The sequence below is a fragment of the Malus sylvestris genome, chromosome 7, assembly GCF_916048215.2.
Source record: "Malus sylvestris chromosome 7, drMalSylv7.2, whole genome shotgun sequence".
Lineage (NCBI taxonomy): Eukaryota > Viridiplantae > Streptophyta > Magnoliopsida > Rosales > Rosaceae > Malus > Malus sylvestris.
In genome coordinates, this window is record NC_062266.1 from 18447882 (window position 1) to 18460918 (window position 13037).

Genomic DNA, 13037 nt, shown 5'->3' on the forward strand with positions numbered 1-13037 from the left:
TTCCCTTTCCGTCAAATTGCATAAACTTCGGTGGTTGATAGCCCATCGGCATCCTTAAGGCGTCGATCTTCCTGGAGTAAGGCTTTGAGTACAACGTGGAGGCATGGGAGCTCCCTTCGTACTGTGCCTTGATGGTGTTGGTGATCATCTCCTGCAGCTGCTGGATAGAGAGAGATCCCATGAGTGCCGTTGCTTGGTCTGGTTTCGGCTTCCCATCGATTTTCTTCACCGGGGGTTCTTTGTCTCCGCCAGCTCCTCCATTTAGTGGATCATCCTCTAGGTCAGGTTTCTCGCTGTCCTGCGCCTCCAGTCGGTTAACTAACACTGCGATCTACAAGTCTTTTTCTTCCACAGTTCGAGTTAGTCTTGCGATTGCTTCATTCATTTGAGCAAGCTGTTTATCGATTGAAGTTGCTCCAATGGTCATGACTTGCATGGCTGAACTGCCGCTTGAATCGTCATCGGAGAGCATGGATTCGGGGTATTCCCTTGGTCTTTCCCCCCTTGGTGCCCTTAGTGAGGCTAAGGCGATCACAGGCTCGTGCTTTGGGTACTCTTGTTCCTTTGGCAGAGTTGATGCAGAGGTGAAAGAGGTGGCAGAAGTAGCTTTTGCTTTACTTCGAGTCGTGATGCCCAAAGTGACACCACTTGCGACGAGGGCGCCTTTGTTCTTTGCGCCGGTTATGGGAACAGCTTGAGCCTTCCTTGATGTCATTGATTTTGGAAGTGTGCCTATATTTCTTGAACGGAGGAAGAGATGAGAGGTAGAGACTGTCCCACTGGGCGTGCCAATTTGTGAACACGGAAAATTCCTGAAACGAAAGAGACAAGAACAACCATGCACAAACAAATATTTGTATTTGAAAATTTTGGGTTACAATCTCTCTCAAATTTGATCATCTGATTCAATCTCCGTAAGGTGTTGATTTGTGGATGTGCGATTGATCCAAAGGGCCGTTGGGCTTGATCTAAGGATGAACGTTCTTCAAGGGCCGTGGACTTGATCTTGAAGGTGGATTTGAGCGGATCTTCAAAGGGGCTTTTGGGCTTGATCTTTGAAGAACAGTGATGAACGGATCTCCAAGGGCTTTTGGGCTTGATCTTGAAGAACGGTTGGACGTGTGGATTTGTTGATGTTTGTTGATCCAAGGGGTCGTCCGGGCTTGATCTTGAATTTGGTGGAAGTTCTTCAAGGGGCCGTTGGGGCTTGATCTTGAAGGTGGATGATTGTTGATCCAAGGGGCCGTCGGGGCTTGATCTTGGAAGAATGATGAACGAAGAACACTTTCTTCAAGGGCCGTCGGGGCTTGATCTTGAAGGAGGATTTGATAGAGAACGAAAAGGGTTTTCTTGATCCTTCGGGATTTGCTTGAGAGCTTCGGAGTTTCAGAGCTTCAGAGCTTTAAGGTGTAATCTGAATTCCCCCTAAATGAATGAATTAGCCTTCTATTTATAGAAATTTCCAAGGCCTAATTTTGAATATAATATTCCAGATAAAATAAGTCGTTTCTGCCAGGTGTTGACACGTGTTCGAAATTTCGATGTCTACAATTTTATGGCTGTACTCAGGAAGCAAATCAAGGTTAGTTGTGGCGATTGTTGAGGTGATGCTCGACGGCTGATGAAGAATGAAACGGATTGTCTGGAATAGTTACGGCAGAGAACCAGTAGAAGCTTCTAGTTTGGTTGTTTTGGTCTGATTTTGAGTCTATATGTTTGTGGGTTCTCTTATGTTGTGTTTTTTTTTTTTTTTTTTTTTTTTTTTTTTTTTTTTTTTTTTTTTTGCCCATGTTTAACTCCGCCTATGTATCTTACATTGCCGGTCCCAAGCCCGGATAAAGGAGGAGGGGGAGGGCGTCAGGTAGTCGACAGCCGGCACTCCATGATCACGTCGAATCCTTATGAAAATGAATCCAGAACAAAATCGCGCTAAAGCTAGGGCGTCACCCGTAAGTGGCGCGCTGTGTGGCCCGAGCACAGTGATAAATGAGCAAGGGTCACTGTATCTCCATCGGCACCCGGATGCAGTGTTAAATGAGCAAGGGGGCCATAGAAACTTCTTTTCGAACGACTCCACTCAAAGTTGTTTGGGAGCATATGCTCCTATCAACTTTACACGGGACACACAAAAGAAGTACTTTGATCCTATTAGATGGGGGAGGGTGAAGAAGCTAGGACAGAAGGGTAGAGTTCAAGAGAGCAAAATGCGTTTAGGAACGTGGAATATAGGAACCTTAACGGGAAAATCTATGGAAGTAGTGGAAGTTATGGTGAGGAGAAGGATAAATATTATGTGCCTACAAGAAACTAAGTGGGTTGGTAGTAAGGCAAAGGATCTAGAAAACTCAGGGTTTAAACTTTGGTATTCGGGCACAAATAGAACGAGAAACGGTGTTGGCATCATCGTGGACAAGACCTTGACACAAGATGTTGTAGATGTCAAGAGGGTAGGAGATAGAATCATGGCAATCAAGATTGTAATAGGATAAGAACTTATCAATGTGATTAGTGCGTACGCACCTCAAGTAGGGTTGGATAAGAGTTCGAAGGAGAAATTTTGGGAAGACCTTGGAGACTTGGTGCAAGGAATTGCTCAGACGGAGAAGTTATTTATAGGAGGAGATTTAAATGGACACGTGGGCAGGGAGACAGGCAACTATGGAGGTTTCCATGGTGGCCATGGTTTTGGGGAGAGAAACGAGGATGGGGAAGCTATCTTGGATTTTGCAATGGCATATGATCTCTTCTTAGCCAACACCTTCTTTAAGAAGAGAGAAGAACATGTGATCACCTACAAGAGTGGGTCGTCAAAAACACAAATAGATTTTCTCCTAATGAGGAAAGGAGATCGTATAACTTGTAAGGATTGCAAAGTTATACCAGGAGAGAGCGTGGCTAATCAACATCGCTTGTTGGTGATGGATGTACATATCAAAAGAGTGAGACAAAAGAACAAGACTTGGAAGTGCCCAAGGACTAGATGGTGGAATCTAAAAGAAGAAAAACAAGTCATTTTCAAAGAGAAAGTAATCACCCAGTGTGTGTGGGATAGAGAGAGGGAAGCTAGCCAAATGTGGGATTCCATGGCTAGTTGTATTCGAAAAGTAGCAAAAGAGGTATTAGGAGAGTCCAAAGGTTTTGCCCCACACCAAAAGGAATCTTGGTGGTGGAATGAGGAGGTACAAACAAAGGTGAAGGCTAAGAAGGAATGTTGTAAAGCCTTATACAAGGATAGGACCGATGAAAATGGTGAAAGGTATAGAAAAGCGAAGCAAGAAGCGAAGAAAGCTGTGAGAGAAGCTAAGTTAGCGGCTTATGACGATATGTATAAGCGACTAGATACCAAAGAAGGAGAGTTGGATATCTATAAATTAGCTAGAGCAAGGGAAAAGAAGACAAAGGACCTAAACCAAGTGAGGTGCATCAAGGATGAGGATGGAAAGGTTCTTGCTACAGAGAACGCGGTTAAAGACAGATGGAAAGGTTATTTTCATAATCTTTTCAATGAAGGACATGAAAGGAGTGCTTCTTTAGGGGAGTTGAGTAACTCAGAAGAGTGTAGAAACTACTCTTTTTATCGTAGAATCCGGAAGGAAGAAGTGGTTGTAGCTTTGAAGAAGATGAAGCATAGAAAAGCAGTAGGCCCAGACGATATACCAATCGAAGTGTGGAAAGTTTTGGGAGAGACAGGTATAACATGGCTCACTGACCTTTTCAATAGGATTTTGAAAACGAAGAAGATGCCAAATGAGTGGCGAACGAGCACTTTGGTGCCGATCTACAAGAATAAGGGTGACGTACAAAATTGCATGAACTATAGGGGTATTAAGCTAATGAGTCATACAATGAAGCTCTGGGAGAGAGTCATTGAGCATAGATTGAGGCAAGAGACACGGGTTTCGGACAACCAATTCGGGTTCATGCCAGGGCGCTCAACCATGGAGGCAATCTATCTCTTACGAAGATTGATGGAAAGATATAGAGATGGGAAAAAGGATTTACACATGGTCTTTATAGATTTGGAAAAAGCGTATGATAGGGTCCCAAGAGACATTCTTTGGAGGATTTTAGAGAAGAAAGGAGTACGAGTAGCATATATCCAAGCTATAAAGGATATGTATGAAGGAGCAAAGACTGCCGTAAGAACTCATGAAGGACAAACCGAAAGCTTTCCCATAACTGTAGGATTACATCAAGGCTCATCCTTAAGTCCTTACCTTTTTGCGTTGGTAATGGATGAGTTAACAGGACATATTCAAGATGATATTCCTTGGTGTATGCTTTTCGCAGACGATATAGTGTTGATAGATGAAACTCAGGAAGGGGTAAATGCAAAGCTTAACCTTTGGAGAGAAGTGTTGGAATCTAAAGGTCTTCGCCTAAGCCGATCAAAGACAGAATATATGGAGTGCAAGTTCAGTGCAAATGGAGGCCAAAACGAGTTAGGGGTGAGGATCGGAGATCAAGAAATACCAAAGAGCGACCGTTTTCGTTACCTAGGATCTATCTTGCAAAAGAACGGAGAATTAGATGGAGATCTCAACCATAGAATACAAGCTGGATGGATGAAGTGGAAGAGTGCATCCGGCGTGTTGTGTGACCGCCGTATGCCACTGAAGCTCAAGGGAAAATTTTATAGGACGGCAATAAGGCCAGCGATGCTGTATGGCACAGAATGTTGGGCGGTGAAGCATCAACACATACACAAAATGGGTGTAGCGGAGATGAGGATGCTTCGTTGGATGTGTGGGCACACGAGAAAGGATAAGATTAAGAATGAGGATATCCGGGGTAAAGTAGGAGTAGCCGAAATTGAAGGCAAGATGAGAGAAAATCGGTTACGGTGGTTTGGACATGTGCAACGAAGGCCTACTGACGCTCCGATTAGAAGATGCGACTATGGGACAGAGGTTCAGGGCCGAAGGGGTAGAGGAAGACCTAGGAAAACTTTGGAAGAGACTCTAAGAAAAGACTTAGAGTACTTGGATCTAACAAAGGACATGACACAGGACCGAGCACAATGGCGTTCTAAGATTCATATAGCCGATCCCACTCAGTGACTTGGATTTTCCAAGTCTCCAATCGAGAAGTTTTCCTCACTCGGGAAATTAAGGGAACACTACCCCAACCTACATGCTCCACTCAGAAAGCTTCAACATACAAGCTTCAACAAAAGAAAATTCAAAGAACTTAGCGAAGAAGGTTTTGGTGTATTTAACACAATACGTTGAAATGAAGGAAAACTTATTTATTGATATCCCCGATAAGCTACAAATGTGTACATATACATGAGTCAAAATAAACAAACAAGAGGGAGCCTTCACAAGGGTTGCTTAGGAGAAGTCTCAGCAGTCGGTAGAGCCCCAGAAAGAGAAGGCACCGGAGGGGGATCATTCGGAACCTCAGTACTGGACAGAACCCTAGAAGGAGGAGGCATCAGAGGTTGATTATTTGGAGCTTCATTACGCGGTACAGCCCCAGAAGACGAAGGCAATAAATGCCTTTGGAACAAACCCACAAATCTCTGATGATCAAGTAAAACCTGACCATCAGTTTCCTTCATCTGGTCAAGCTTCCTCTTCATGTTTGTAGCATAGTCATGTGCGAGCCGGTGCAACTGTTTATTCTCATGCTTGAGCCCTCTAATCTCCTGTTTGAGACTCATCACCTCAGCCGCCAATGATTCAACTTGGCGGGTTCGAGCAAATAGGCGTTGGGCCATATTAGACACAGAACCTGCACACTGAACACTGAGAGCCAGCGAATCCTTAACAGCTAACTCATCAGACCGTTTGGAAAGTAGTCTGTTATCTTTGGGAGTGAGAAGGTTCCTGGTCACCACCGCAGCAGTCATATCATTCTTCATCACGGAATCCCCAACGGTAAGAGGACCAGTAGGGGAGACGAAGGATGGGCGCCATATGTTGTCTGGAGAAGGCGGGGCTGCCTCTTCAACAAGGTACAAGTCAAAACGACGGTCGGAGGGGCCAGACATTTTCAAAGGTGTTGAAGAGAGAAGAGGTTGGACAAATCAAGATCTTAGAAGTGCAAGAATGGAGCTTCTACTGGTGGAGATTCAAGTGTGCTTTGGAACTTAATGCCAGCCCCTATAAAAATCTGCACTCGACGGATCTTCAGAAATCGAAGAGGCGCCTGCTCAGAAATCGAAGAGGCGTTTGCTTTCTCAAAAGCTGGGCTGCTTAGAGACCACGAGGGTTGATCTCAGAAATCGAAGAGGCGTTTGCTTTCTCAAAAGTTAGGCTGCTCAAAGACCACGAAGGCCGATCTCAGAAATCGAAGAGGCGCTCGCTTTCTCAAAAGCTGGGCTCCTCAGAGACCACGAGGGCCGATCTCAGAAATCGAAGAGGCACCTACTTTTCCAGCCTTGTCAGCACCTGTCACACGCACATTCAGCTTTGCGGAAATTATGGGCATTCTGTCGAAGACTTCTGAGGAAGTAGAAAACACATGAATCTTACTGTTCAATCACCCACTTCCCACACGCAACACTAGCTCATGGGTACCACAGATAACTTTGCCAAAGTTCTCTGCCAAAATTGAGCACGTAAAGCTTGCAGCTCCCACTACATCGCTCTGACCAAGAAAGGTAAAAGAATAGCAAAGAAACAGCACTAACAAAGTTTAGACCCATAAATTTTGAAGGTCTAGCTACCATATTATTACCCACAAGGGTAAAGGAACAGTACCACTGCTGGATAATTGGAAAGTCCCTGTGTGTCAACCTCTGTGCTTCGTGGCAAGGTAGACTAGTAAACATGCCCAACCTTTACTCACACTCGAGAAAACACTACCAATAAGATTGCTTGCTCCAAAATCGAAGAGGCACCGTCCTCCGAATCTCGAGAGCCAGACTCCCAACATGACTACTTTCTCAAAAATCGAAGAGAGGGTAAAGGAACAGTACCATTGCTGGATAATTGGAAAATCCCTGTGTGTCAACCTCTGTGCTTCGTGGCAAGGTAGACTAGCAAACATGCCCAACCTTTACTCACATTCGAGAAAACACTCCCAACAAGATTGCTTGCTCCAAAATCGAAGAGGCACCGCCCTCCGAATCTCGAGAGCCAGACTCCCAACATGATTACTTTCTCAAAAATCGAAGTGACACTGCTCCCCGAATCTCGAGAGCCAGACCCCCATCATGATTGCTTTCTTAAAAATCGAAGATGCATCGTTCTCCGAATCAATCGAAGAGACGCTCGCTTTCTCAAAAGCTGGGCTGCTCAGAGACCACGAGGGCCGATCTCAGAAATCGAAGAGGCACCTACTTTTCTAGCCTTGTCAGCACCTGTCACACACACACTCAGCTTTGCGGAAATTATGGGCATTCTGTCGAAGACTTCTCGAGAGCACAGACCACTTTTTCAAAGTGCTCTGACAGAGTTAAAACATGTGAAGCTGGCAGCTCCCACTACCGTGCTATGACCAAGCAGGGTAAAGGAATAGCATTACTACTTGTTGTTAGGGAGACTCCTATATATGTCGACCTCCATCCCCAACGGACAGGCAGACCTGCAAAAATGTTCAACCCTTCCTCATATTTGAGAGGGCACTCCCAACGAAGCCTTTCGAAATATTCAGCTTTCTTTCCCCCCGATAATACCTTTGCAAACAAGCTATACTAGAGCAAGAATATCTCATATCATCAGGGTTAAAAGCAAGAGTATCCCATATCATGCTTTTTCCCTGTCTTTTCCTTTGGCCTTGTTGTTACCTGCAAGACAAGGAGAAAGAGAGCAATCAGTCAGCACTTGGAATCAAGCTTCCAGCCAGGAACTGACTGCCTGGAACCCCTTACCTGATTACTTACCTGGCATTGCTCTCGAGTACTCATCTTCAACATCTTATGTTTCCAGGGAAGATACCGCATCTGCTTGAGGAACAGATAGGGCAAGTGCGAAGGATACAAGGAAGCATGTGGAGACAAGCGTAACAGCACACGTGCCGATACATCCATTACTCTGTCAAAAGCAAAAGTATCCCATATCAGCAGGGTCGAACGTACTCTAGATTTGATGGACTTGTTTTGACCCTCAAATTCTTCAGTCGGCTCTGGAGGAAACCAGAAAACCCTCCAGCTCAGTTCAAGAATAAGCCTGTGGAAAGTTACTTCTTCAAAAGCAAAAGTATCCCATATCATCTCTTCTCATCTTTCTTCTCTTTATCCTTCATGCTGCTGCAAGATGGGGAGAAGGTGAACAATCAGCCGGAGCTCTGATTGCTTACCTTGTCTGTCACCTCTTTCAGCAGATCCCCTAGCTCGGCGACTTGGGAGACTCCTACTACATGGTTTGTATCGCGCTTGACCAAACCTGAAACTACAAGTAAGCTTCAAGTGAAATTGATACATTACCTTGTGCATCTCCACCAGTTAAAGATACCACCCCTGGATGGAGGAAGAGTACTTCCAGAGAAGATGCCACATCTACCTATGAGACAGATAAGGCAAGTCAAGACGATACCACACTCCGATACTTAGAAGTTTCGTGATTACGAGATCATTCTCGCACAATATTTCCTAATGTCATTTGTACTAAATCATTCACTTGTACTCACTAAAGAAGAGCTTGAACCTATGTACTTGTGTAAACCCTTCACAATTAATGAGAACTCTTCTATTCCGTGGACGTAGCCAATCTGGGTGAACCACGTACATCTTGTGTTTGCTTTCCTATCTCTATTCATTTATATACTTATCCACACTAATGACCGGAGCAATCTAGCGAAGATCACAAAAAGCGACCGTTTTTGCTGCCTAGGATCTATCTTGCAAGAGAACGGAGAATTAGATGGAGATCTCAACCATAGAATACGACCTGGACGGATGAAGTGTAAGAGTGCATCCGGCGTGTTATGTGACCGTCGTAGGCCACTGAAGCTCAAGGGAAAATTTTATAGGACGACAATAAGGCCAACGATGTTGTATGGCACAGAATGTTGGACGGTGAAGCATCAACACGTACACAAAATGGGTGTAGCGGAGATGAGGATGCTTCGTGGGATGTGTGGGCACACGAGAAAGGATAAGATTGGGCATGAGGATATCCGAGGTAAAGTAGGAGTAGCCGAAATTGAAGGAAAGATGAGAGAAAATCGGTTCCGGTGATTTGGACATGGGCAAAGAAGGCCGACTGACGCTCCGGTTCGAAGATGTGACTACGGGACAGAGGTTCAGGGCCGAAGGGGTAGAGGAAGACCTAGGAAAACTTTAGAAGAGACTCTAAGAAAAGACTTAGAGTACTTGGATCGAACGGAGGACATGACACAAAAACGAGCGCAATGGCGTTCTAGGATTCATATAGCCGACCCCACTTAGTGGGAAAAGGCTTTGTTGTTGTTGTTGTTGTTGTTTGCCCATGTTTGTCTGTTTATATGTTAAGATTGGGCCTTTGGTGTGCTTGTACTTATGTTAACTTTAGACCTTTTGTTTCCTTGTATATTTTTACATGGGTTTAATGGAAAGTAAGTTTGACCAAAAAAAAATTAAAAAAGAACAATCCTCGCGTACAATGCCTTAACATGCTTGTACGCAAAACAGGATTTCGTAAAATGTGATAGTGCCGAAGCCTTCTTCTTCCTTCTATGATACTAGAGAACCAGTGCTCTGATACCACTAATGGATTACAGAATCAATATCTAATGTCGCTAGATTATTGATTATTATGCTGTAATGCCAAGAGAAAAATAGCATACCAAAGGGAAGAAGAGAAAATGTATTTCACATTGGATTTATTTGTCTAAAGGAATAAATCCTCATTTTATAGACTTCATCGTACCATTTCCAGAGAGTTGTGAGACTTCTCACTTATAGAAGGGTATAACCATTATAATAAGTCATACCTCTTATCACATCATTTGGTTAAGTGTATATCAATACACCAATCTTATGGTCCATCTCTATACATAAAAAACACACATAGTAAAGCCAACATCATCATGATCATATTCTAACAAATCTCACAGATGAAAATAGATAACTTATCTTTTCTATTTTAATGAATGTTCTGAACGAACTAATTAAGTTAGAAACCTCTTGTAAAAGGGCGACAACATGCATCATGTGTCATAGCCTAATTATAATATTTTGAAAATTTAAGGGACATATCTTAGCATGTTCTAATGACATTAGAGATTGATCCTGAAACAAACTGATCACCAATTTGTAGCTGCAGTGTCTCCATTCATTAAAGAGATAAGTTTTCTGTCTCTACATCTTTAGGTTGTGTTTCTTGAAGTGTCATAGTGCAGTCTTTCTCAAATTCATGCCATTGCTCATGGTACATTAATTAGGACAATAACCACATTAAGAAATGTCAAATGTGGGGGTGCTGGTGCCTTCGTACCTGAATGAGACCCATAGCCACATAAATTCCAAAAACCATTATTGCATTCAATTGACTATTCATATCAAGTACAAAATAATTATATTCAATAGTCTACCATCTAACTTTAACTACTTTCTCCACCTGATCCTCTAATCAATTAATTAAGTGCAAATAAACCTTTCTTTCCCCGGCACTCTAATTTTGACAATATTTTTAGTTAGCTGTGTAAAAGGTATAACCCTATTTTTAGTACTATATTTACTTGTAACGAAGTTTCTCATTACCTACTACTTTCATTACGTAAGCTCGTATCTCATCAAGAATTATTAGTGTTACTGTCGCATTGTTATGTAATGTGATAAAATAAGTATCATTATTATAACGTATGTTGTGGTCATGCAAACAACAAAATGACCTAAATGTGAAGCTAATCAACCAGCTGTATTCAACTGATTTGATTCCGTGACATGGTCACATACTCTCCTTCACATCTTTCTTCCAGATGGTAATGTTGGAAGTGGTTTAAGTGACTAATACAAATCTACGACCAAATACATTGCAAGTCTCCAACGTTTGCCTTCAAGTTTCAACCATGACGGGTTCAATCCTCACTGCAAACCAGACCATCTGTTTGAAAGATGAACTTTTGGCAGCACGAATAATGTGCTTAAAAAATTAATTAAAACTTGAAGATTTCATTCAGCTATTTTTACTTTCAACAAGCTTAAAAACATAAACAGAAAAATATTTAGACATCAAGGCATACAATAATGTGCTGAAAAATACAATAGCTGCACTCTAGAAAAAAAACTATAGAGGCCCAAAATTTCAAGACAAAAAAAAAAAAAAAAAAAAAAAAGGAAAAAAAAACCAATATATATTTTAACTTGGAAATCATTGGCAGTGAAATTCCTGGATTGCCTGCCTGGTCAAACTAATAGTGAAACTGCAATCCATCTTCCCACTTCTTCTTTTCCTCACCATCCCCACCATTTCCACCTTCCCACTCACCTTCATATAGCTCTTCAAATTCAAAACCCCAGAACCAATCTCCCCGCTTGCTCCACCACCACTATCAATCTTCGCCTCCACCGAAACGCTCACCTCCTTGCTCCTCCTCATCGCAATAGACCCTTTTGAAACTGTTGCTTCTCCAACCGTCACACCCTCATGTGACAAAACCACAACACTTTGGTCATATTTTAGCCGACCCCAGTTTGCATTCTTCACCTTAATCTCCTCCCTCAACGTCACGTTGATTGTGGTAGGATTCCCAACCACCATGCTCAAATTCTCCACAGAAATTCCCGCCATCGTGACTTTAGGATCTCGGAATCGGAACACAGTAAGGCAAAGCACACCAATGACTACAATTTGGAGGATGACAACTGCTAGTGCAATCCCACAGAATTTGATTCTTCTTCTCCGGGGAAGTGACTTGTCAGAAAATATTGGTACCGCTTCTTCTAGATTCCTTGAGCCATGGGGCTGATGGAGTTGGTCTTCCTTCATCTGATCAGCCATGTTTGAGTTCTTTGATCAGAGAGAGATTAAGATTTTTTGTGTTTACTTTTTGGAGCCAAAAATACCAAAATTCAGATTGTGAGGAAAATTCGTTGAACAATAACGTGTGCAGGACTTTGAAAGTTCTGCCATGGAGTTTGAAACCAGAGGAGGCCTATATCTCTGGTGGTTGATTCTGTTGGGTTTCTATTTGGACTTTTTGACAGCAGCCATGACGAAAGTCATACAGCCTCAATACAGGGGATTTAATTATTTTGGTTTAATTAATTAAACCAATTATTAAGATAAATAATCATAGATTAAGTTGTCCTAATTACCTAACAAGCAAACTTCAGTGCAAATTCACATACAAACATTGGTCCCTTTGGTTAATTGAATTGCCCCTTAAAACTATCATTTAGTCTCAATTTACCTCTTGAAACTAGTTTTGTCTTATTTTGCTCTTGAAACTACCATTTTCAACTTCTTTTGTCTCACTTCACCCATTTAAAAAAACATTGAATTCAAGGGTATTTTGGACATTTCATTTCTTACACATCTCTTTGTCGTGCCTTCATCCTGCCCTTTAGTTTAATCCACTGATGTTCTTGGCGAAGCAAATTAGGGTTCATAAAAGAAGATAAAGGAGTTTAGGCAATTGACGGCTAATCTTGGTGACGATGGCATCTCTTCATAATCCTGGAGCAGAGTAACCATTTTATTGTAAGTTAAGGTTGAAATTATAATTAATTTATCGCCAATGTGATTTTTTTGTTATATTATCGATGAATTTGTAGTCACTGTCTGAAGTATGATGTTTTTGCATGCATGTTTGTGTATGTTAGTGTGAGATTTTTTCGTCATTTTCTGGAATATGATGTCAGTGTATGTTAGTTTTATATTGGTAGTGTTAATGCTCAAAATTGTGAAGCTTACAGAGATGAATGGATCAAGTGTTGACCCTTGATGGACTTGAGCTTTGCAAACAAAGGATAATTGACAAAGAATGTAAGTGATTCATCCCCAAGTTTCTTCTATAATTGAGAGCAAGGTATACAAGTAGCGCTCGGCTAGAATATTATAATTTCTTTCTCAATTCATCCGACCTCTTTTAAGGAGTACTTGTCCACCTTTTATAGGTTATTCTTTGAATCTTCAGCCCTTATGTTTGAACATATCACTTCCTTT

At 42.2% G+C, this 13037-nt stretch overlaps 2 protein-coding genes across 2 annotated transcripts; both read right to left on the bottom strand.

The window, feature by feature from the left end:
- Nucleotides 1-1723: 1723 nt before the first annotated feature.
- LOC126627974 (uncharacterized) lies at nt 1724-12180 on the bottom strand. Its single transcript, XM_050297554.1, has 2 exons — nt 11182-12180; nt 1724-1796 (listed from the first exon to the last, which is right to left on the bottom strand). Exon 1 carries the CDS (start codon nt 11868-11870, stop codon nt 11241-11243), a length of 630 nt encoding a protein of 209 aa, XP_050153511.1. The 5' UTR covers nt 11871-12180; the 3' UTR covers nt 1724-1796; nt 11182-11240.
- Nucleotides 5234-5944, bottom strand: LOC126627975 (uncharacterized). Its single transcript, XM_050297555.1, has one exon. The coding sequence runs from the start codon at nt 5864-5866 to the stop codon at nt 5321-5323; it is 546 nt and encodes a 181-aa protein (XP_050153512.1). The 5' UTR covers nt 5867-5944; the 3' UTR covers nt 5234-5320.
- Nucleotides 12181-13037: the final 857 nt, after the last annotated feature.